General features: G+C 40.5%; 1 protein-coding gene across 7 annotated transcripts in view; it reads right to left on the bottom strand.

Moving 5' to 3' along the window:
- The window catches only part of PID1 (phosphotyrosine interaction domain containing 1), a 94,579-nt gene that overhangs the window by 43,150 nt on the left and 26,972 nt on the right, over positions 1-24,457 (bottom strand). For 4 of the 7 annotated variants that reach the window (XM_068200869.1, XM_068200866.1, XM_068200870.1 and 1 more), the window contains exon 2: positions 8,684-8,830. The exons of the other annotated variants lie outside the window; for them this stretch is intronic. In XM_068200869.1, coding sequence (XP_068056970.1) covers positions 8,684-8,830 — 147 coding nt within the window. The remainder of the gene's footprint in view (positions 1-8,683; positions 8,831-24,457) is intronic. 7 annotated transcript variants of the gene reach the window in all.

The raw sequence follows: 24,457 nt of genomic DNA, 5'->3' as shown, positions 1-24,457 counted from the left end.
TATCTCTCCATAACTGAATGAAATATAAACTGTTTAGTGCCTTGTTTTATACTAAAAGGTTGGTTTAGATGACTTCTTCTTATAAATACTATTTGCTAACAAAATCAAAGACCTATGACTTCACATTCAAGCTTTTGTTGAATCAAAGGCAACTAATAATGTCAAAGCTCTGAAGCCAAAGGAAGTGCTAGATTCCAACCAAAGGGATTTCTGTTTAGGTTAAAAACATTTTCCCAGGCTCCATATCATGCATTGTCATCCACTTTCTTCACCGGAACCCAGTGCATCTACTACAAGGGCAGAACTACAGCAGTAAGAAGAAATGCAATGTACACAATTGTTGTGCAAATGATGAAATACATGCACCAAGGGGAGGAGCAAAGCACAAAATGCCAATGGATGCTGTGAGTTTTTATACCCTTGCATTTTCAAGGGGATTTTATTGTTTAGGGGTTATTTTCTACCACCTACTGACAAAGAAAATGGGCTCAAACACGCATGTATCTGAGCATAGTTGGGCTTACCCGGTGCAACCTTTCTGCTCTTATTTATTCATGCAAGACAAAGCAGTGCTGGGAACTGGTCTGTCCACAGACAAAGCCTGGGACCCTGAGCCTTGCTCTGAGGACCTGAAGAGACCTCCTCAACACAAACTGGCAGCACTGGGGCATGGGGACCTCTCTTCCCAGGTGCCCGGTCTGTCTGCAGGGTCCACAGCAACTGGAAGCCTTCCCATGCAGCCCAACGGGTAGGGACCTCAGTCCTCTAGTCCTCCTGGGAGTGTGCACACACACACAGCTATTTTCAGCATATTTTGACACATCTATATGAAACTCAACTCATGCCTGATCTTCCTGACAACATGCCCAGCCTTGAGCTCCCTCCCTTGGGAAGCAAACCCAAGGGGAACCACAGGAATAAGGCTCTGCACCCAGGGTATTTCCAGCCCTTTTCTGGCCAGAAACATGCAGGGCAGCTCCCAGAAATCCTCCCTGTCACCAGTTCTCTCCTCCCAAGGAGATGGTCTTTTTCTTTTCATGGAGCTCTTTAAAACTATTTGAGACACACTTTCTCAGTGAAAAAATCCAAAAGGAAACGTAAATAGGCAAAACCGATTTCCTTTAATTAGCATACATATATTCAGAGTAAGGTTGCTCCACCACACACAGAAAACAGACACATACTTTCTTCTATGAAGGTAGTTAAAGCAGACTGCAATATATAACCATTTTTAGATGGGATGTAAGAACTTCCTCAATAACAAGATGCCCTTTACTTGAATCATGGCTTGAAAAATGTCACCAGTGCAAATGCTAAGGAAAAAACAAATACCACCAACATATCTGACAGGACATAACTTCCACCACTCTCAGTATACATTGTTCTTACAATGCCACTTTAGCACTAAGCAAATAAAGTTATGCCAAAATACATCCAACACAGCAAAACTGAACACTGCAGAAGATACTATTTAAAGCAGGCTCAGTTAAAGATTAATTCAATTGCTTTACCCAATTTATATTCTCCACCTAAGACTCCTGGACATCAGGAAATGAAGCATTATGATGCTTTAACAACCTTCTGCACTTGCAACTACCCTTCATGTTTCTATTAGGTCCTCTGCACTCATTTAAAGTATAAATTCCCACTGACATAAATGGATTTTCCATGCATGTAATTAAAAAAATCATATGCAAGAGAGACTCTTTCCTAAGCTGAGAGCAGCCAGTGTCAAACACCCTGCAGTGAGTGCTGCCTGAGGGCTGCTGCCATCCTGCACAGCTCATCCCACCTTGCTCACAGCAAAACTCAGCAGCTTCGTAGGTCCAAGGCAGGACCTTGACATATAGGCATGTTTTGAAACACAAATGAGCACATGCAACTCTCCATTTTCAATGTTAGAACAAGATTCAGCCAATAAAGTCATGTTTCAAGATTTCTGCAAGCAGTTTACTCTTCCACAACTTCAGGATTCATCTTTTCTTTTTTCCCCTTTATTTCTATAGCACTAAAAAAAAAAAAAAAAAAAAAAAGTAAAAAATGTACTTTATATAGCATACTTGTTGGGTTATTAGTTTATTTGACACACTTCACCTTTGGAAAACACATCATTAGAGACCTGAATCTCTCACCAACCAGTACTGTATCTATATCTAAATACAGTGAAGCTACTAAGTTTTGCCCTATACAAGAAGTCATGTGTGTCCTTTTAGTTCATTTTATGAAGGGAGAAAGAAGCAGAAAAACAATCTCTCAGTTCACAATGCAAAATAAGTAATGCTTAAAGATAACAGTAGAAGGCCTTTAATAAAGCAAGGAAAAAAAACCCTCTGTGCTTCTGACTCAGATGAAAGATGACGGAAAACAGCAGGCTGGGGAGTGATGGTACAATTAGCTTTTCTCACTTGTTTAATTTGTTCCTTTATTAAAGTTAATGGTTATCTTAATATTATAGGCCTACAAAATGGTAATGAAGACCAGGCTAGTGGGACTTAAACTTACAGCTGCACTCAAAACAATCATCCTTGACCATTCTACAGATGCAAAGAGAGCACTTTCATTAAGTTTTATAAGTATAAAGTGAGGTGGTTTCAAGAATATGTGCAGCTTCCAAAAATCTATGGTTTCAGTAGCCAAAAGAGCAATAAACGTTCAACAGGAGTAGGCTTTTTAAATTATTTGTGAAAATTTATGTAAAACACAAGATTTTTAACTACCCATTTATGTCATCTGGATTTTACCATCCCAGAGAGACTGTGCATGCATTTTCAGCCAATTTGAGTCAACAGGACATAAAACCAGTTAAGGGTACCTTGGTCTCTGGGTACTGACACGAAGGACAGTTTTGTCTATTTCAGCAGGAAGACACAAAACCAACCCATAACAGTAACACAATTACAGGGCAGCAGAGGGAAGCCATTCGCCCATGCTTCAGCGACCCAGAGCTACAACTCAGGCACTGGGGACCAATGAAGGGGAAGAGGAATGAGGCTGAAATTGCTACCACCAAAACCATGCTGTATAGGCTATTTGAAACTGGGAGGATGGCTCACCAACTTAAACATTTTCTGGATGCTGAAGGGCCTCCAGGCCCAGCAGATGCTGTACCCCTGAATGCTCAAGGGGTAACAGATTTGGCCACCACAGGCTGAGCTGATTAGGATGGCACACCAGTGGAAGAGCTTGCATAGGCCAGAAATGCTTGGGAAAGAAAACATCTTGGGAAAGTCTGGTCGACAGGGAAAAAAGTAACAACATTATAAGCTTTTAAAATGTGATTCCAATAAAAGCAACAACACAGCATTACTAAATTTGCTATAGAGGCATGTAGGGTAGAGTAGAAATGGGATATTTTGCAAGTATGTGGTAAGAGACAGTCCTGCTGCAAGGCCTTTGCAATCAAAATTAACAAGGCAGAAAACCAAAAATAGGCAGTAATATCTCAGAAGACATTATTCCTAAATGACTGCCTTACACAAGGAATTAGAATCAGACTGAGGAGGGCAATTTTAATACAATGTTTCAGGTTTTTTAAATATGTATCCCAATGAGAAACACTGTAATTCTAAAGATGATAATTAAATCACAATCAACCTTGCTCTGCATTCATCTTAGAAGCCTATTATGAGCTTTTTCCTATGTCCTAGGGTGACTTTATGATGCTGAATTGTATCCCCATTTGTCCATTTAGCCCTTGCAGACCAAATTTCCAGTCTCTGCTGCACTGCTGTACATCCTGTTGCTCAAAGCACGAGACAATTTCATGTGCATGGAGATTCATTAGTAGGGCCCACAGGTGATGGAATTGTCTCTAATGGTGAAAGCTACTTTTGAGAAAAGAAGAAAAATGGGAGAAAGACAAGGAGACAAAGGGAAAATTAAAACTGTGGCAGCAGCCAGCAAATCCAGGAGAAGAGCAGGAACAAGGGCAACGGGCTGTGGCTTTGCTGAAGGGGCCAGAGCTGCTGCTAGAGGGCAGGCACAGGTCAGGGTGCCTCAGGCACTGCCCAGCTGTCCCAGAAACCCCCCAAATCCAGTTCATAGGTTGACAAACATGTAGCAGCATCAGGTGTGCCCCAGAGTTACACCAGTCAAGCTTGGTGTCCAGCTACACTGGTGCCACAGAAGCGCAGCTGTGGCCTTGGCCCCACTGTCATCACCAGCCTGCAGCCAGCTTAGTACAAGAAACATTTCCTTTTTGCTTTGGGAGTGAAGCTATTAAGCTATTCTGAAAGACCAAACTCTATTTATTAATGTTACTTCTTGTCTACTTTTAAATCTCTACCAGTATGTGCAAGACTTGATTTTAAAACACTGTTACCCCACAAATGCCATTTATAGAAATTGTTAAACAAGATTTTCATCCATCATCAATTAAGATACACTATCACAGAGATTTCCACATCATACCTTCCACAAAGACTGAATTAATAAGCTCCCCAAATCAATCCATTAAGACAGGGAAGCAACAAGTATCATTCCTGTAAGTACCATATCACTAAAATATATTTTCCCTTTTTCATTAAAGCATACTCTTAAGAATACAACTATTTGCACTGTTTATACTCCTTTCAGCCTCTGAGGCTGCTGAGAAAAGCTTGTCCATTGGTGAGAACTGGAGGAATAAGATTGCCTGACCCAGTGCTGATTATTCAGCACTGACTTCACTTTGAAGAGTCTTCCAATAAAAAGGAAAAAAAAATTAAACCTACTACAGCACTTTAAAAATTGCAGACAGCATTTTTAACCTCTGTCCTTTTGCATTACTGCACCAGTGCCTGGAAAAGCTACAGCAGGAGAGAGAAAGTCATTTAGGCAGTTCCCTTCATGCCACCACCATGGCTCAAAGGGACAGAAATCAAGAAACATTAGAATCAATATAAGCCGATTAGGACATTAAGAAAGAACAAACCATGCAGAACTTACACAAAATCTGTTAAAAGGCATGGAGAAAGCAGGCATTTCTGAGTAGAGAGTAACTTATTTTCTGGAGATACTCCAGATTTTGCATTTCCATCTGGTGGTACTTAGTGCTGGGATAAGCGACAAGCAGGTTTCCAGCTGAAACACAGGAGTGCCCATTTGACATGAAATACCAACAAGCAGGACAGGCACAGTCTAATTGAAATCCTTAGGATCTGAAGAAGAATGGATGCTTTTTTCTATACACACATCTAAATCACACTCATACCCGAACGGAAAACATGCTCTACTAAAATAAAATCAAATCAAAACCTGGGACTGAAAGTGTGGTCCAGTTACTAACAAAAGATTTATTCTCACTCTCTTTTGTCATTCTTCAGGAAAGAGTGGTTTAGCTTAAGCTGAGACTTGCCATTTACAGGTATACAATAAGCCAGGTGGGTTTTTTCACTCTTTGGAGCAGCCTTTGGTGATCCAGCATTCATAAATGCCACACCCATTGCAGGGAAGAGGCAGGGTGCATACAGGTCCCCAGTTGTGTGCCCCACCCAATGGCAGAGAAATGGCAGATCTCTGGGCACTGCATCCCAGTGCCCTACCCTAGCATCCTCAGCTGAAGGAGGACAAGAAGCTGCAGCTCCTTGGGCCAGAGACCTGCCTCCAGTGACTGTACACCATGGTTCAAATAAAGCAAGTGATACCCCAGGAGAAAGCACAGAGGCTGAGTACTTTATTGTACCCAGAAATCCTGCTCTGGTTTAGGCTGTCTGCTGCTTGGGGCTGCACCACTCTGATCCCAGGGCTGTCACTCCCCACTTGCAAACAGAGCTGGTGGGCAAAGTAGGGAAAGAAGGTGCCCTTTGGGAGCTACAGCCCCCAAGTCAACCCACCTGACTGAGCAACCAGCACCAAAAGCTCCCAAATGTGTGCACCTAAAGCCCTGTGCTGCAAATCAGTGCTAACACTATCCATTTCTCCTTCTTGGGGCAACCATGTCCACGAGTCTAGAAGGGTGGGAAGGACAACAAGCACATCAGACCCAAGCAGGCAGTTGTAGACATGCAGTTACAGAAGGAATGAGACTTAAGCCTTCTGTTATAAGTAAAAAATTATATTTGAGAAACCACGATGGCAACAAAGTTGCATTAGATGTGGAACCAGACAAGAAAGGAAAGCTCTCTGAATTTGTTCAACTGTTTCAACTTTCCAGATTTGATGGGTGTTCCCCTAGATTACTTCAAACTAGACATTTCCCTGCTATTCTTAAAATCATCCCACTGAATTACTAAATGAGATTAGATCTCAGAAAAAAAGGTTTTTTCTTCAAGATTGAGCAGCTAACTGCAAATAAAAGCAAAAAGAAAAGACTGCCTTGTGATGAAAGGACAAGTACAAGAGCAATCACATCAGAAAACCAATGCCCAGACCTCTAAACAGCAAAGCAATTGCATGTGTCAAATTCCCATAACAAGATGGTGCCAGCTGAGGCTTATTTTAAAACTGTGCAATACAATTAGATGTCTGGAGCCTCTGTCAGACAAATGATGCTATCTCATTAATGGGATTACATAGAAAAATTGGAGGGATTTCAGTCAAGAGGAATACAATGATTGAGGCTCAAAAAAGCGTGACTCATGAAAGCAAGTAGAAACTGGATGCTGTGCTCTTGCCTGAAAAGCCCAAGTCTCAGAATGAGACAGGTGTGGTGGTACCAGCAACAACACAGCATCTCCTGCCTTACACCCAGAATAACAGGAATTAATCAGACCCGCCAGAGCAAAAAATCATATTATAAAATTCTAGCTTTTTTATGGCAATGCTACTGTTGTATCAATCAGCAAAAACTAATAATCTGAGGGGAAAGAGGACAGGGAAGTTAATTACCTATTAACAGCTGGCAGGAAGAACACATTTAGTCAGGAAAAAAGAGGGAGAAAAGAAAGAGGTTGTGACTACAGAGCCTGTGTGAAATTGAAGCCTTTCAGTTATTAACAAGAGAGGATTTCTTTGCCACAGGAACAACATACACATGGCAGGTACTGAAAATCACAACAGCTGAATCACCTGAAGAAAGCGTGGCCACTACCTCAAAACCACCATCATAAAACTCCAACACTAACAGGAGGTAAACTAGCTATAGGGGAAGGGGAGAAGGAGAAACAATGCAAGAAGGAAAATGGGAGTGTTGTGGTAGATGTTCGCTAGTCAGTGCTACTGCGCTATACTGCAGGAAAAATAAATCAATAAATAAAAGAGATCTAAATATAGAATAAGATTCTCTTCATTGAGGGGTTCAACATCTCTCTGCAATTCTTTTCCAATTGAAGGACTCTTAGCTGAATAAAAGGCTTCATTTAAATTCTATACACATTCACAAAGATAAACTGATTTCAGAAAGCATTATTATGCCTGACCTCTCTCACTGGGGGTGAAAGCCAGATACTTTGTGAACCATTTTGATGATACTAATATTCCCTAAAAATTCATTAGATGTCAACATAAGGGACAAAAGCACCACCATGGAAGAGCAGATGCTGTGAGCTACCATACAAAGCATATTAGGTTTACTTCCCCTGTATTCCTCTGCATCAGCACAGGACAGCTTTGTTTCAACACCCAGCAGCAGAGTCCTGTTCCTGGCTATTGTGGCAGACAAAGAGTCAAACACCTGGGAAGTGACACTTCCCAAGAAGAAACTTTGCTAAGGAAGTGCCAGGCCTGGGGTGCCCAAGTACAGTATGCCAAGAGAAGCAGGGGAAAGCAATTTCTTCCAACCCCACCTCATTCACATCTGATCCCCTAGCAAGGAAGAGTGTGTGTGCACATGTTTGTGTACACACTGTGGCAGGGAACACTTAATTGCACTTTGGATTTTATCCAGCGCAAACAGCATCCAGCAACAGCTCTCCTGGAATTAACACTTTACAGAGCAGGGAAGTCTGAAGCCCAGTTCTCTCCATTTTCACTAAGACCCTCGAGGGCAGGTGGATACTCCCTACAGATGGCAGCCAGGCTGGGTGAAGGGGAATCAGTTGCCAAGCCCCAAGTGGCAGCACAGGCCAGACTGGTACCCAGCTCAGTCTGCTAGGCTGCCTATGGCTCTGCAAGGCCAGGCGAGCTCTGTGATCAAGGAAAATGACTCCAAGAAAAGATGCAAACAGAGCAGATTTGTTTCCTATTTTTATATGGTTTCTTACCACAGAAGAACACACTTGAGGCTCTTAAGCCATTAAACTTTTTAAAAGAGGAATAGCCTTTGCAGAAGCTCTGCTTTGATGTAACAGGGCAGATTGATCTTGTTGCTTAACAAAATCAAGAAGTAAGTCTCCTGCCCTCCTTTTTCCTTTTTTTAATCTTGAAAACCCCAAACCAAGTCTCCTGCCCTCCTTTTTCCTTTTTTTAATCTTGAAAACCCCAAACCAACAAAGAAAAAAAACCCAACCAAACTAACCTCGAGTTAAGGCTGCAGCACTAGCCCTTACAGAAATGTCAGTGTTTACAACCAGCAGTTCATCACAGGCCATTAGAAATCCTCCACAATTTGCATCATGACATGTAACCCAAATATTTTCCCCCTGAAACCCAAAATTTCTGGTCAGAAATGCTCAATTACTTTTTTGATTCAGAAACTTTATCATAATAGCAGCAGTTAATGGAATTTCCAGAACGGTGTTGGTTACTTTGGGCTCTTTAGAGTTCTCACAATTACATGGGACACCTCCACATTGGCCTCACTCCCTCAGTTTATACTTCTGAGTACCTTGCATCCAGTGTGAGTCCGGGTCTTCATGAGGGGAGTTGTGGTGCACAGCTCAATGGCTTCTGGTTCATGGAAGATCACTGTCGGGAGAGGCTCTTTACGAAGAGTTAGGACATTCAACTTAGTCTTTAACATGGTCTGAAAGTGCTAAACAGAAAAAGAAGAGAAATTACCTCCAGTTCTAGTGCAGAAAAATGAGTTAATAATTGGATGTGTCTGCATGTTTCACTTGCTGTTCAATGCCTCCCAAGCTTTCCTGGGGAGAGTCAACTAGTTCTATGACTTAAGAGCATTCATTACTATCAGCAATGTGGAGACTATTTTTAATTAAAAAAAGACACACACACAGAAAGTGAAAGAATTCATTAAAATTCACATTTGTTCCACAAAGGGTCTAAATTCAACCTCTGATCATTTGCAAGTATATAATAAAGCTGGTCATGGACCCAGTTCCTCTACTAATGTCCACAGGGAGGAAGAACAGGGGATCAAAGACCATTAAAAGAATTTGTTCTCCTTCCTCTGTACTTAAATCTCATCCCACTGACCTTTGTAGATGTTACCATTCCCACTGAGTTGAATCCCTCATTGGTTTGCCTTTGTCATGTGAATTTTATATTCTCTTTCTTTGTAAGCAATAGTTCCTGTAGCCCCCAGTGTAAATGTCACTCTTGGAACCAATGAATAGATGTCACTCAAAATTTGTCACTTTCTTAAACAGACTCCCCAGGCTTAGGTGAAGAACTATCCAAGTGGGCAGTAAAATCATCAAATTAAAAGTTTCTCAGCACTTGCTTAGAGTGAGTAAAGTCAATCCTTGAAAGACTTCCAAATCAATTTTGTGGAATCAAGGGAGTCAAGAAAAAATTTTTTAACATTTCAATGTTTCTTTGAACTGATCATCATTTGAAAAACATTTTCACATGCTACTACTTATCTAAGGGAGAAAAAAATGCAGATGTGAACCAAATCAAGGTAGTAACATGCCACAGCACTGTCTAGTGAAATACGACTTTATCAAAACTTCCTAAGTTGGCTCTTATCAAGCAGCAGTTATTAGATGCACCTAGTTATTAGGTGCAATGACTCCAGATTACTTTCATCAAAACTAAACCATTTGTTCTGACTTTTGATAGAAGATTCTTGCTTTGCAGCCACCCCTTTTCTCAGTCTCCACTTTACCTCTGCAAAGCAGACAAGTATTACAGGGTCTGGATTGCAGAAAAAGAGATGGCAAGTGATTTCCCAGAACCATGCAAGAAGTCTCCATCGGAGCTAGAAATCAAAACAAGTCCTTGTTGTTCAGTCCTGTACTTTAAATGAAGAGAGTGTCTATTCAGCATTTTATTTATACATAGGGGATGAATCAACTATTTAGATACTATCCTGGTTTTCTATGGATTTTTGTCGATGTGAATATTCCTTTGAAAATAAACTTGCTCCCTGATCATAAATAGTTTATCATGTGCCAACTGAAAGCCTGTTGATACCCTTTTGTAACAGTTCAGTCCTTAATTTGTCAGTGCTTAGGTCTAATAATTGTTATGCTACTGGAAGTACAGCACTTCAAACACTTTTAGTGATATGTTCAAGGCATATACACTAACAGTCTGTGAAAACAGTACTTGCTTACCTATTTCACACATGAAGTTACAGCCTATTAACAGCAATACTTTAGGACCTCTGTGGTGTCTGTGCAAGCATTCAAGTTTTCATCCCAGTGAAGCGCTCTACTCATACTATTTTTCATCTGCTCATATTACACGTTACCCCATTCACTCCCCCAAACATAGCTCCAGCAAAAAAGTACTCCATTTAAGATGATTATACATTAAAGAATATTCTCTGACATACTTCTGAAGATAACAGACCTCTTTGACAGCCAGGATTACTAAACTGACTGAGAAAACCTACTTCATTTTACCTTTAGGCTGCAATTAGCAGCCTTTTGTTTGGAGTTTCCTAGGCCTCTCCAGTGGAGCTGTTAGCAAAGGCTGAAGAGCAGGTAAAAAGCCATGGGGAGTACAAAGCAAGTGGCGGGTTTGAGATGCTGTGTTTGAAGGAGCTGGTCATTGATTACCAGCTGCAGTGCTGGGCTTGCTGGTCCCACTGACTAACTACTGTCTACTACAGCTTGACTTGCTTCTACCTATAGGCTCTGTGTCTGCTAACCTGCTGCTGAGGTTGTATTTCTGGAAGAGAAAAAATGCAGAAGGCAAAGGCTGCTGGAGCTCAGGCCCAGCCACGCACAGGTCACAGCAACTTCCCCTGCAAACAATCCCTTTTCAAGCCTGGGGAAATGCTACCTCCAGGGCTTTCTGCTGCTGTCTTGTGCATGCAGCAGATGGGAGAGGAAGGAAGAGATGTAAAAAATGGAAAGATGGAAAAAGATGGAAAATTAAGGTTAAGTTGTACTGTTTTCCAAGTGAGCCAATTTTGGATCAACAGAGATAATGGCTGTGAAATAATCGGGTTGAAGAGTCTGTCCTAGCATTTAACTTTTCCCTCCCTTGAGTCCTGAAAGAGCTCTATTTCCATAAATGATCTGCTTACAGGGCTTCTCCAGTAAAGGATGGTGCTTCCATTAGACAACAGATGTAAAAAATTCCATTTAGCTCATCTGAGCAGTGAGCTTGGACCTGCAAAATGGTTGTTCTACTCTGCTGCCATCTCTATAAACTTAAATGGGACTACTGACAGAAAGGGCACAATTTGACCAAAATGAAGAAAACTACAGCAATGATCTATCTTTTTTTTTCATGTTGTAACAACCACATATACAATCTTAAACAAGGAAGAGCCTACTCTGTGCCTTACAAAGGCAATTCGATACTTGCATGAGCAGCAAGTTGGAGCGGTTGGGTGCCAAAAACACAAGAGCACAATTGGCAGCAAACAGCTGATCAGCTGCCAGAGAAGTGCAGAAAGGATTGGGGGCGGATGCAGAAATAGCCTTTGCTTTGGCCCACAGGGCTAATGCAGACCACGCTGTGCTCCCTGCACAGGTCATGTGATGGCTGCCATAAGAAAATCAAATCTCTGCCAGCAGACACCATGCAGGGAGCCCCCAAATAAGCACATTATTTAAACACGTGCCTAACTTTCACTATGTGAGCAGTCGCAGTAAAGCACACGTGGGTAGTCAATGGGATTATTCACGTGCTTTAAGCCAAGAACAGGATGAAGCGCTTTGCTGAACCCATTTCTTGAATTTCCACTCCAAACTGGCATCTCCTGCAGAAACTCTTGGCAAAAGCTGATCTATAACAGTAGCCAATGTATTTTTTTGAGAAGAGTCATTCACTCTCCACTGCTGTGAACTCGAAATATTTCTTTAAAGTGCTTTAAATTCACAAAGTTCTTGAAAAGCATGAATTTGGCAATCCAGTGAATAACGTTTCAGGGAACATTATACCATTCACATTTCATGTGCCAGAACCACTAGGTCCATTTGGTGGCTTTTATACTGAAATTCATCATCAGAAGATGTTCTTAGCTGGCATGATTATACCAACAGTTCAAAACTGCACATCGCTCATTCTTTATCCATTTAAATGGTGCTACTGATATGACTTTATATTTGAAAGAAATACAAGGAGTAACATAAAAACGAAAATACCTTAAATGCCAAAGAAAGCATCAGACCTGTAATTAGCATTGTATTTTACTAGTTGCTGAACATGGTATCATTCAGAGCAAAATTTAAGTAATGCTGACAATAACATTGGACAATTATCTTAATTCAAAACCATAGTTTTTTCAAGGATTCAAGTTCCATCATCATCAGATTATCTTGCTTAGTTTACTCATCTTACTGGTATCCTTTCCCCCTGCAGAAGAAAACCAAACAGTGCATAACTGGTAGCCCAAACCCATAACTGGCTAAGACTGTTACTACAGAGAATCTGCCTCTTGTCTCCTTGGTGACCCTCAAAGTGCTGCCTATTTCAATGAAAACCCTGCCATCACTAGCATGCTTAGTACCACTTCACTGAACATAAGAATCAAGAACTTCTTTGTTGTTTAACATATATTTTGCTATCAGCTCAACAGTCCCACATAAGTTCTAGACTAACTAGTTCAGAACATTCGACTTGCAAATTTTACATGCTGCATATTTAGTTCAGGCACAATTTCTTCTGCAGTTAAAACTAAAAATTAACAGCATTTGGGTTTTGGTTTAGTTTGTCAGCAAAAATACAGTCACTACCACAACTCAGGCCAAATATCTTGGAGAAAATAACTATGATTCCATGCAAGGAAACATGATTTGGAAGAGAAAATTATGCATTGAAATTTGTAATAATAATGCTCTTCATCTTCAGGTCTTGACAAAACAGTCACTGCTGTTCACAACATTGAGTATTCAGCAGCCAAGCCTAGTGGATATTTTAATTTTCCTAATGGAAATCAAGGAAATTTATTCCCAAATTCAAAATCTAAGAAAGGGTTATATATTAGATAGGAGTATAAAAATAAATTTCAAGAAAGAGGGGACTGTAACTCATTGTAATCTGTAATCCAACAACAGGAGTTAAGCAAAATAAATACATTTTACAGGTTGACTGGGTTGCAACATGGTGACTGAAAGAAAAGTCTTCAGCACCTTAGCCCTCATCCCCCATTCTATCTTAACATCAGCATTACAATCAACACATGACTGCATAAACTGGGATCATATTTCCAGATGACCCGTACTTGGCCAATTTTGCCAAAGATGCACATTGACTCCAAACCTAAAAATGGTAGGATGTTTACTTATGAAAAAGAGTTATTCTAAAAGTTCAGATTCTGAAAGAGGGATCTGCCAGAGCAAGAAGCAGTCCTCTGGGCAATTCAGCCTTCTACAGCACCTACAAAGGAATTCTCAGATGAAATCCATGTTAGTGCATCAGCAAAAGATGAAGGGAAATTCAAAAATAATATCTATAATTTACTATTTCAGCACAAGTATCTCTCTACCTCTGAAACCCATTTAGTCTTGAATGAGCCCAGAACTTTTCAATAGTATCCTACAGCAAGAAAAAGCAGCCTAGGAGAAGAAAGACACAACCAAGTGAATTGAACTGCAAGAGAATTTTAAAAAGTACAAAGGTTCCTTTTCTCCTGTTCCCAGTGGAATCTGACTACCAGCATGTCCAGTCTATAGGTACAGGAGATGACAGCACAACAGACCTTTAGCACTATGGTTACCCCAGGAGTTACACAAGCGCAGCTGTGAGCTGAGGACCACCCAACCCCAAGCCTCCAGCTTTTCAGCAAGGAAAGAAGAATTCTGATCTATATGAAAACTGATCCATTTCAAGGCTTTGTTTTGTTTAAAGCCAATCTGTCCAGTACAGATAAATGTCATCTCCGATCCATTTCTTGTTAAACAAATACTGCTAATACAATATAAACTATTTCCCTCCCCCATATTAAACTATATCGTGCTTTATTTATTTATTCTTTAGTAGCAGTTCATATAAACACTGTACTGAACACTGCAATAAAACTCACTACAGAAGGGATGGAAGCAATTTATCATGATAAAGTCAGAAATCATCCCATCAGAAGCCTGGTCTGTAACACAAAACTGTCGTACACAAACCCAAGACCATTACAACTATACTCAAGCTGATCCATCCCAAGCAACCTTCTTGAAACCAATCCAACTCCAGAAATCTGGTTATTAAAAGCTTATCTCATCTAGCATTTCAAGATCTATATTTTTCCAGCTTATCAAAACAAATCCATTCAACCTCTTTCAGGTAACAGATGCTATTTATGTGAAAAATCATATAATTATGTCTGAATTGTCACCTTTCAATCACAAAGAAGTGGCAACATGCAGAAGTGGTAAGATGGGCTTGCCTGCAGGCACCCTGTGATACATTTTGTAAGCAGAGGGGCTTGGAAAGGCCCATGGCACAACTTGTCACGACTCAGTGGGCTGAGGGCATCGCACCCGCAAGAATCTTGGGACAAAGTATCTGGGAAATGTTCCACAAAACAAAAACCAACCAAACTTTTGCCCCCTCTCCACACATCCCATGACCATGCATGGCTGCACATAAGAGACTCAACCAGTGCCTGCCACCACTTCCCCTCTCATGTCCCCTTGCTCCTTCCACACTACTCAGCAAACAGCATAGAAGAGAGATGGGGTGGCAGAGAGAGTTTGGGCACAGGAAGGAGTAATCTGCATTTGACAGGATAAGCTCTCATCCTTATGACAGAACAGCAAGGGGAAGATGGCATCGAAGCAAGCAGGGCACGAGACTCGGAAAGGAAAGCACCAGGAGAGGCAGCACTACAAGCAATGCTGCCAGGCAGGGCCCCTCATGGACTTCTCCTGCCATTACTGAGGGTAATAACAGAGTCAAGGATAAAGCTCTGATGGAAAAACCTGTGGTACACAGAAACAATAGATAATGAAAGGAAAGGGACACAAGACTGCAGACAGAAAAGCATGACAAACATAGGAAACCAAAATCAGCTGAGTGTCAAAAGGCTTTCCAGCAAAGATGCTACTGGATCTTTGCATGCAAGTACTGAGAATTATTCCATCTCACTCTGACACCAATTTCTTGGGAATCTTCTTTTTCCCATGGTAGCAAGACCTATCCCTTAAAAACACATAATCATCAAGTTTTCATAAATAGAACCGGCACTCCCTATCAATAGCTGTGATCACACAGCTGCCTGTGTGACGGTGCTCACATTGCCTTGTTTTCTTACAAGTTTAGAGAATTTCTGTTTCCTCACAATTTAATTCATGTGAAACGTTTTGTTCTCAGACCCTGTGTACTTCAAGTTTGCTCTGGCTGAATGCCCCCATTCTGTTGCCAAGCTTATGCGATTCCAATCAGCAGGATTGCTGCCCAAACAAAACAGTCCCAGATACAAACACCCTCCAAACTACAGAGAACTTCAGAGCCAGATGAGAATTTCATGACTGATCCTCTAACATCTCTCTATCATCAGTCAAACTAAATCCCAACCTAAACAAATCTAAGTACACAGGATATTCAGAGACCAAGTTCTCAGTTTAGTCACAACTGCTCAGAACATAAAGCCTCACTACAGAGATCCACACCAGAGTAGGAAGGAAGGAGTCAATATTTCAGGATACTCAAAATCATGAAAAAAAAAATCATGAAAAATCATAAAAATAAGACCTTCCTAAGACATGAGTCACAGTACCACAGTAAAATGTTCTTTCATCAGTCTCTACATTACACTGCTTAAATTCCCAGGTCAAAGGCATGTTGGATAGAAGACAAACATCTAAATATACCTGTTTGGGTTTGTGTTTTTACAGTCTTTTATCTACTGATGACTGTTAAATATATTTAGAAATAAGCTGTAGCTTCCAATGCCTGGTGTTCACGGCATATATATTTTATAACAGAACATTTTTTAGCATCAATAGAACTAAAGCATAAAAAGACCTTGACCAATATATCAACAGAGCTGTTCTCATAAGTAACTACTACCAAAATTTTGGCCCCAGAAATTACTGTTAACTCTCAAAATCGAATAACTTTGTCACAGCTGAACTAGTTCTGGAATTTTAAACTAGATTACAGTTTCAAAGACACCAGAATTTCTCAGTGGAAGCAGAAGAATTTATCAGCTCCAGCATTTTTCAGGACAAATGGCAGTCAAAATACAAGTTCAAGACAAGGCAATGGTTTAAAAAAAAAAAAAAGTAGAAATAAATTAAGGAATAGGAACTGACAAGAAAAGAAAGAACAAAATAGAACACGCAGCAGCATAGATACGTCAAGTTCATTCACTCTGATTTTGAGCTGACCCCTAAGCTGCTTTCCAACATATTTTTCTCCTAACATGAGTTTCCAATACATGTATTATTTGGTATAGTTGGCCCAATATTAAAACAATGGAATCCTGCAGCATGAAGGCAGCTGTTGCTTTTTTAATTTGCCCTTGGAGGCTTTCCAATAATGTCTGTGTTAGAGGATGCTTTAAAAAGTTTTTCTCCTCACTCTGTGCCTGGCACAACAAGCCCATCTCAGACAATACCTGCCAGACAGCCACTGCATTCTGCAATGCAGCCCTTTCAAAACCAGTGTTTCACTCTGCCACTCTTCTCCTTCATTTTTTGCAATAAAGCAATAACTTGGTAAGCAGTTATGTAGTTCAATGACACCTCTCTTGCCTTGCTAAGACACTTCTTCTGAGACAGGGATACAGACTGGGTGACAAAGGCACATGCTACAAAAAAGGAATCTGCCCTGATTATATGCTACAAGTAACACTGTTTAATACTGTGGACAAACAAAGTGTACAAATTCTTGACAAAAAAGGTTACCTATTGCTAAATGTAAATCAAATTCATTTCTGGTCTAATGAGTTATTGTATTTACAGCTGCAAAATAACAAGCATCCATTCCTTCCTCTAAAACTATTTTATCACTGAGTGCTTTGATGCTAATGTACAGCACTGCCTTTTCCAGGTCAGAACCACCCCCAAGATTTAAACCTGGCACTCCTGAGGGTCTCTGAGAAGGGGTCCTCCTATTTCCCATGGACACAAGCCACTTCTGAGGGAATGGACCTGCATCTTCAGCAGCTCAGCCTTTTTGGGAAGCCATCATCAGAGTATACCTCCTCAGTCCCTGCAAAGGATGAAGAAGCCTGGTGGCTTTAGCCTTCCCTCCTGCCACACATCCCCATGAGCACCATCAGTACCTGCCCCAGAGCATCCCCAGGGAGCTGTGTCTGGCCAGCACGACTGTCCCATCTCAAGGATCCTCCCCAGCCCTGACTATACTCACAGGCATTTCATCTTCTGCAACACCTCCAACAGCAAATGATTCATCATGGGGGAACTCTGCCAGGATTATAGCTATACAAACCTTTGAGCAGACAATGCAAAATATAGAGGAAAATTGGGTCCACTGCAGTGCAGATACATAACCACTACCCCAGGGCAACTTCACACAGTAGGTCTTTCCACTTCTTTAAGCCATGAATAAAAGTAGTACACTAGAGAGTCAGAAATAAGGGATTCTACAGAAAGTGATCAAAAATACCTTTCTACAAAGTGTCTCATTAATTCAGCAAAACTTTGGAGTTGGATAATTGACAGGATTTGCACCAAGAAACCTTTACAAAAGAAAAATCAGACCAACTCATTTACATTCCTGTTTCTCCTGCAACTAACTTACTTGTTAAGCTGAGCCAAAACAGCCACATGCTGAATTACTCTGCTTTGTACAGTTCAGAATAAGTCAAGTAAAATGGCTGAGGATGGTGCTCCCCTTTGTAAAGGCCAACAGGGCCTATGGGTAGGACAGCCTTCCAATATCCACATCCTCCAGATATAAAGCTTAAATCTGCATAGTGTTTTCAAGGTTTTTCCAGAAGTAATTAATCTTTTCTGATGCTTCCATTTTTCTGGTTTTCAAAGAACCATTCATTAGCTCTTGACAAGACGGATATTAAGCTTCTGACTTCTTGCAATTTTGTCATTCAAACTCAGAGATACTTACTCAGAAACTCCAGCTTCTCTATAAAACCTCAGTTTCTTCTTCTTTACTTGTCAGCAAAGTTCAGATAATTTTGCAGAAGCTTAACTAATCCCTCAGTTGAGTATTCAGTTTCAAAACGCTAGTGGTTATACATATATATACATATCTACAGTTCTAAGAACAAAGAGGGAAAAAAAAAACATGGGAAAAAAAGGCAAATCCCTCCAGAAAAGAAATAAAATATGCACCATGAGATTCAACCAGATGCCCTTATCCCCTCAAGGCATGGTTAATATACTATCTGCCAGTACATATGGGACCAATTAAAAAGAGCTAACTCCTCACACAGGCACTGCAGCATCACTCTGGAGGAACCCACAATCCATTAAATAAACTCATTCCAAGTAATTCCATTCTGGAAACACGTGGTCATTCATAACCAAATCCCAGTCTTTAGGAATCTCATATGCCATGAAAAAGAAAACAACCCTGCTTCTACAGAAATCTCTGGCAAAACAATCTGAATTTCAACAGCAACAGAACTACCCTCATCTTTACTGCTGCTTTACATGTGCTACCTACATGAAGAATTACTACCACATCTTAGAGATGTAACTGTCTTGGTCTTACACTTCAACATTGCCAATGAAATTAAGTGCACTGAATGATGGAAGTAATGAATTGTTTAACTAAAGGAAACAGAAAAGTTTGAAACTATCCAAATGTTCCCTTCCAGCAAGACCAGCAGAATTGGAAGACTTCAGGCATGTACAAGGATCATCATTCAACCTCTACATTGTGAAAGCTACTTCCTCTGTTTCCAGTAATTATGCTCTCACTTTTGTCCAATCTGCTCCAAACTTTGTTCAACACAGCAATGACTTACAAGTTTCTACACACAAAAAACCTACAGAATAAATAATTCCATTCAGCAACAAAGAGGAACATCCTTATTCTCAGTACAGTCTCAACTTTCCTCCCCCCATCCATTGATTGCTCACCACCTCAAACTCGATCCATTCTCAGCCACTTTAAAACCTAAATTGTTTTGCATTGAAAAAAAACCTGTGTTTTCAAGTTTGGGCTCAACTTTGAGAAATGAAGCTGCAAAAGAAACAAGAATGTAGATGAGAGGGTTGTTTGCAGGGGGAGGAGAGGGGTTATTATTATCAAGTGTTTGTTCATGCAAACTCTGCCAATTATTGCAAGCAGTGTTTTAACATGTTTTAAGCTTAGAACAAATGAAGTTATATAGAACAACAAGATCCATGGAAAGGGACCTGGGATGTTAAGGCCCTGAGCTTCTCTAGATAGAGATATAAAATACAACCCTATAATACAAGATGGAAATACTTTGAATACCCACTACATTTACAGACCCCTGTCTGTCTGTGTCAGGCAACTAGTTAAACAGATGTGAAAGAACCAACAAAATTAAAATAAATTAAGTGCCTGCCCAGCATTTCCCAACTGTCTTCCTCCTCTGCCCCATTCAACTTAACTTTGAAGCATTAGTGATACAGTTATTCCAACAACCCTCAAAGAGCACAGAGTTGTAGTTCTGCAGATGTTAACAAGGTGGCTTTTATCAAACTTGATGCAGCTGAAATCTAAATGATTTACCCTGAAAGAGAAGGGAATAAAAGAATTTAGGGGCCTCTGATAAAATATTAAAGTATTGAATCCTGTGAATACCTATTAGTCATTCTTCTGAGGAAAATAGTATCAAGACATATGACTTTTCTTTATTAAAAGAAATATATATTTGGCTGAAAGAAAATACTCAACTCTGATGCAAAATGTTTGAGCAGCTTTACAAATTCAGTCCTCTATAATTATAGCAAAACTGCTAAAAATTCCACTTTCATAACCACCATCACCACAAATAAACAAATGTCAAAATAAATCCAGTAGATTATCATGCAAAAATGTGTCCTCTACAGCTTAATCTTGAGATAATGCTTTTTATAGCATGTCTTTCTGCCCAGATTTGCAGCTCTTGTTACTTGCATTCTGACCACTAAGCACAAGGGTCATCAATCTTATAATTCATTTTTTTCATTAAATTCTTCATGCTGCAGCCCTGCTGATGGCTTTTCACCTCTGCTTATCTAAGGTATTTGCATATAGAATGGCCGTACAGTTCTTTGAAAGATCTCCAAGCCATACTCACTGATGTCAAGGACAGTAATTTAGCCAAAAGAAAAGAAAAAAAATAACCATTTAGGGGGAAACTGTAAATACGAGGCAGATGGATGAATGTACACAGGGATTCAGTATGAATCTCCAGTGACACTTCTCTATTGGTCAGCCCCAATTTTGCAATGAAAAATCCACAGAAGACTTTTCAAGGGAATCTTTGAAGTTTCCTTCTTCCACAAATACTTTTAGGAAAAGTAACTCTCTAGCCCCAAGTGTTTAATGCAGCTTCTTATGTTTGGAAAGCAAGGGTCATTTAGAAAGCAATTACAGTGAATACCAGTCGATGGATGGGAGGATCAAGACCAACCAGTCTGACGGAACACCGTCCTCAGAAGGGAAGCACTGTGGAGAGCATTTATCAGCAGAGCTACCCATCAGCCAGAGCACAACGTGACAACTCCACAAGACTTGTGCCTCGCCACCACACACTTTCCTCAGAGCTTCATTACAGCTGCTGAGATCCCAAACACTGCCCACTGCAAAGCTGCTCTGCCTACATCCTAATCAGGAATGTTCAGCACAAAACATTCCACGTGGGCACAAAATAAGGCTTTGCCTCTAGGTCTCCACTTGGGAAGTCAAAAGGTAGTCAGAGCTGAACACTCAAAATGAACATTTCTCTTGCTGAGAGGTAATTCTGAGCTCGATGACAGATGGCTGTTTTCCTGCCTTCAAAGCATTACTATTATTTAGAGGAAAGTCTGTAAAAATGTTTGTACTGTTGGTAAGTTACTTGGGAGACCACCACAAGTAAAATATTTTCATTTTTAAAGAAAGTATGTCATTTCAGTCCAGAAGCAAAGCTTGAAACAGATAACCTCAAAAGTGGGAAGTCTTGGGCAAGTTGTTAAATGAAGTCACAGATTTTTCAGAGAGGACTTTAACTCCACATCAATTAATCACCACTAGTTCCCCTCCTACAGACCAACCTTTAATCCAGCTACACTATTTTTAGTGTCAGATGGTTTGAGGAACAGAAGGTATCCTTGTTTGATTTTTTTTCAATTTTGGATCCCAGGTTGTCTGACTGGAACAGATTTTCAGATGACATTAGAAAAGCCTTTGAAATAACATCAGTCAAGTTTTGCATGCACAGCTATTTGCACAAGCCAATTCTACAGTTTTACAAGACAATCGGCTACATAAACATCTGGCTGCCCCATTCCCAGCAGCTGATGAGCGAAGGGGACCTTTGATCATTCAACAAAGCCAGTTCCTTCCTGGGTGCAATCCAGCAACCACCACAATTCAAGGGTTCCAAGTTTTGCTTTTTCCCTGTCCTGAAGCACACATAGGCTATCATTGCATCTCGGTGTCATCCTCAGCACAACAGAGAAAATCAGAGGTTGAAGCCACAGCAACTCCCTGCAGAAACAGGAACCCCAACTACCACCACTGTCTGTTGTTCAGGCCAGGGGAGTGTATGCTGCAGTTATCCACACAGGGTGACTGTGGGTTTTGACTGACACACAATGAAAAAATGTACGACAAGGGCATCTGCTAAAACACAGGTTTTTTAAAAAATAATTTGTTTTAAATACAGGTTGGAAATCCTTTGAAAACCATGATATTATACAAGGTGCTCATTCCCTTCTATAAAGATTAAAAGAGGAACAGCTTCAACCAGCACACGAAACAGGGCTATGTGTTATGATCTATTTTCCCTGTAGTATCTGTAGAAAGCTGATTCATTCCAACTCATGCTCAACAACATGAGCACTTCCACTTTCATGTTTTATCACCATTATAGTCAGAAATTAAAAGACTCTGGTGGCTATCACCGATGTTTCCAACCTGGCAGAGTAAAGCCATTCCTGAAGGAGATTTGGGATTGCCTTTTCTGCATACACTGTAGAGAAATCATGAATGCAGTTTACAGTGAAGCTGCCAATATTTAATAGTGCTTAATGGTGTGGTATCTGAGTGGAAAAAGGGCACAAATGTCTATCTAGAGAACAAATCAGTTCATCATTTTCCACCGACCTTCCCTCTTTGCCTTCATCCCTGAATGTGTGCTGCTGGGTTGGAGTTGGGGGGCAATTTATTTGCTGAAACACCATCTCAGAGATGATTCTAGGGAAGAAACAGGAGGTAATTCTGAAAACAGAGGCAGCAACATGCACAGCATTGCACATGAAATGAAGAAATAACACAGGCAGGACACGGGTAAATCTCAGTGATAACTTGGAAGAGCTACCTATGGCAAGGCCTCTGACCTGCCTCAGGTTGCACAAAACACCCGGGGTGCTGCTGCCCTGTAGCAGGTTAGGCTGCAGCCAGCCCGACCGACCCCCACAGCTGCTTCCTCATCAGTTCTCACAGAGGACGGCTACCTTTCCAGTTCTTTAGCTCTAAGTGTGCATGCACAGCAGAAAGAATGAGGAATGCAAGGTTCATTTTGGCCCAGCCCATTTGGTTTGGAAGACATTCTTCTCCAGTTCTGCACATGAAGTGCTCTGCCTTTAGCCTCCTTTCTGTTTGGCACATGATCAAACCATATTTAGAGGAAATTCAATTTATCTATAAAAGTTTCATCTCAATATATTGTGACTTACCTCTTTTCCCTATGCCCATTCAAAGGGAGAGAGCACTGCACAGCTTTCAAAGCCATTCCCATTTAAACATTACTTTCCATCTGCACATTTTTCAACTTCCAGAACTGTACTTGGTATGAAAAAAGAACAGCAAAGAAGGAAGGCTGTCTTACTGTATTATATTCACTTAATAATCATAAGCAATTTCTCAGAAAAGTCCTCCAGGCACAGTTTTAATGTTAAAGCAATTCTTGTTTCATTTTAACTATCCACTGATGCAGAGCTGATAGCCCAGCTCATTAAAAAGTACAGGGCACTACTTCAAGAAATGTCATAATTTATCAGGCTGAATTAAGTCACCCTGCACACGGCAGCTTGGATACACAACACCAACTGCCTCTGACACTTTCTGAATCCAGCCTTGAAGTCCCTCTGCTTTGGGCTCAGCTGCCCATGTTGCATGAAGTCACACAGCAAAGCTTCCTGCTACAGTGTCATCACCTTTTTCAAGAGGCTTAGCAACATTTGAAAATGCATGAATCTCACTTGAGTGACAACCCATTTAACCAGCTATAAAACTCTTTAGAGGAAGGATAATTGGAGAGAAGATAAATATTGCAATCATTTTTTTTTAACTTTAGCATGGAAAGTCCCACATTAGGTTGACTAAGGAGTCCAAAACAGTGACAGAGCTCTCACTTTGTCCTGTTGGACATCAGTTGTAGGTCAGATTTGTCATATCAGTGATAAGATCCAACACCTTGACTATGCAAATTGTAACAGGCAATGCAAGGAATCATTGCCTGGGATGAGATTCAATTTAGCCCCCAAATTATTATTTTGAGTGTCTGTGTTTTTATTCTCTCAAGTACTCCCCAACACACAGGAGATAATTATTGATCTTTGGGCTCATGTAAGATGGTAATGAACCACCTCCTCTGCCAATCAGAAAGTATGCTTCCAAGAAAATGGGCATTAGAAGAAAGCAGTAAATCCATCCCAAGCCCCTGTCAGGAAGGTGTGTATTTGGGTGTGTAGCCAGTACAACATACTGGAAACCAAGTGGTGACTTTATCAGTAAATTCAAGTGGCTCAGTTAAACTAGGTGCTACATCCAAGTGAGACAATGCAAAACCAGGGTACCTTGCTGATCCACTCTGACTCTGCAAACATCACACTGCTCTGCTTAAGGATTTGTGTTACTTTCTGGAAGAAAACCTTATTTTTAAACTAAAGCCCACTAAAAGAAGATTTAACTGCTCTTAAAAAGTACTTAACCACCTCTTTGCTTGTTATCAAGTGGCCCACACATATCTGTCAGATGAGCACCATTGATGATAATACATTAAATAAACACTTCTGCTTAAAATACATACGTTTACTTATGAGTAGTTTGAGACACACAAATATCTACAGTTTATTCACTTGAAGAAACCTCTGCTCTCAAAATGTCCATTCAGCAGCCTTGCCAGATAATGTTTCACAATACTACAGGCTCACTTATTCATAAACAAATCATTAACATTCTTGACATAAATTCATAGCGTACAACAAATCCC

The sequence above is a fragment of the Anomalospiza imberbis genome, chromosome 10 (assembly GCF_031753505.1).
Source record: "Anomalospiza imberbis isolate Cuckoo-Finch-1a 21T00152 chromosome 10, ASM3175350v1, whole genome shotgun sequence".
In the NCBI taxonomy this organism is placed as follows: domain Eukaryota; kingdom Metazoa; phylum Chordata; class Aves; order Passeriformes; family Viduidae; genus Anomalospiza; species Anomalospiza imberbis.
The sequence above is the reverse complement of the archived record's forward strand: the minus strand, read 5'-3'. Positions and strand labels throughout refer to the sequence as shown.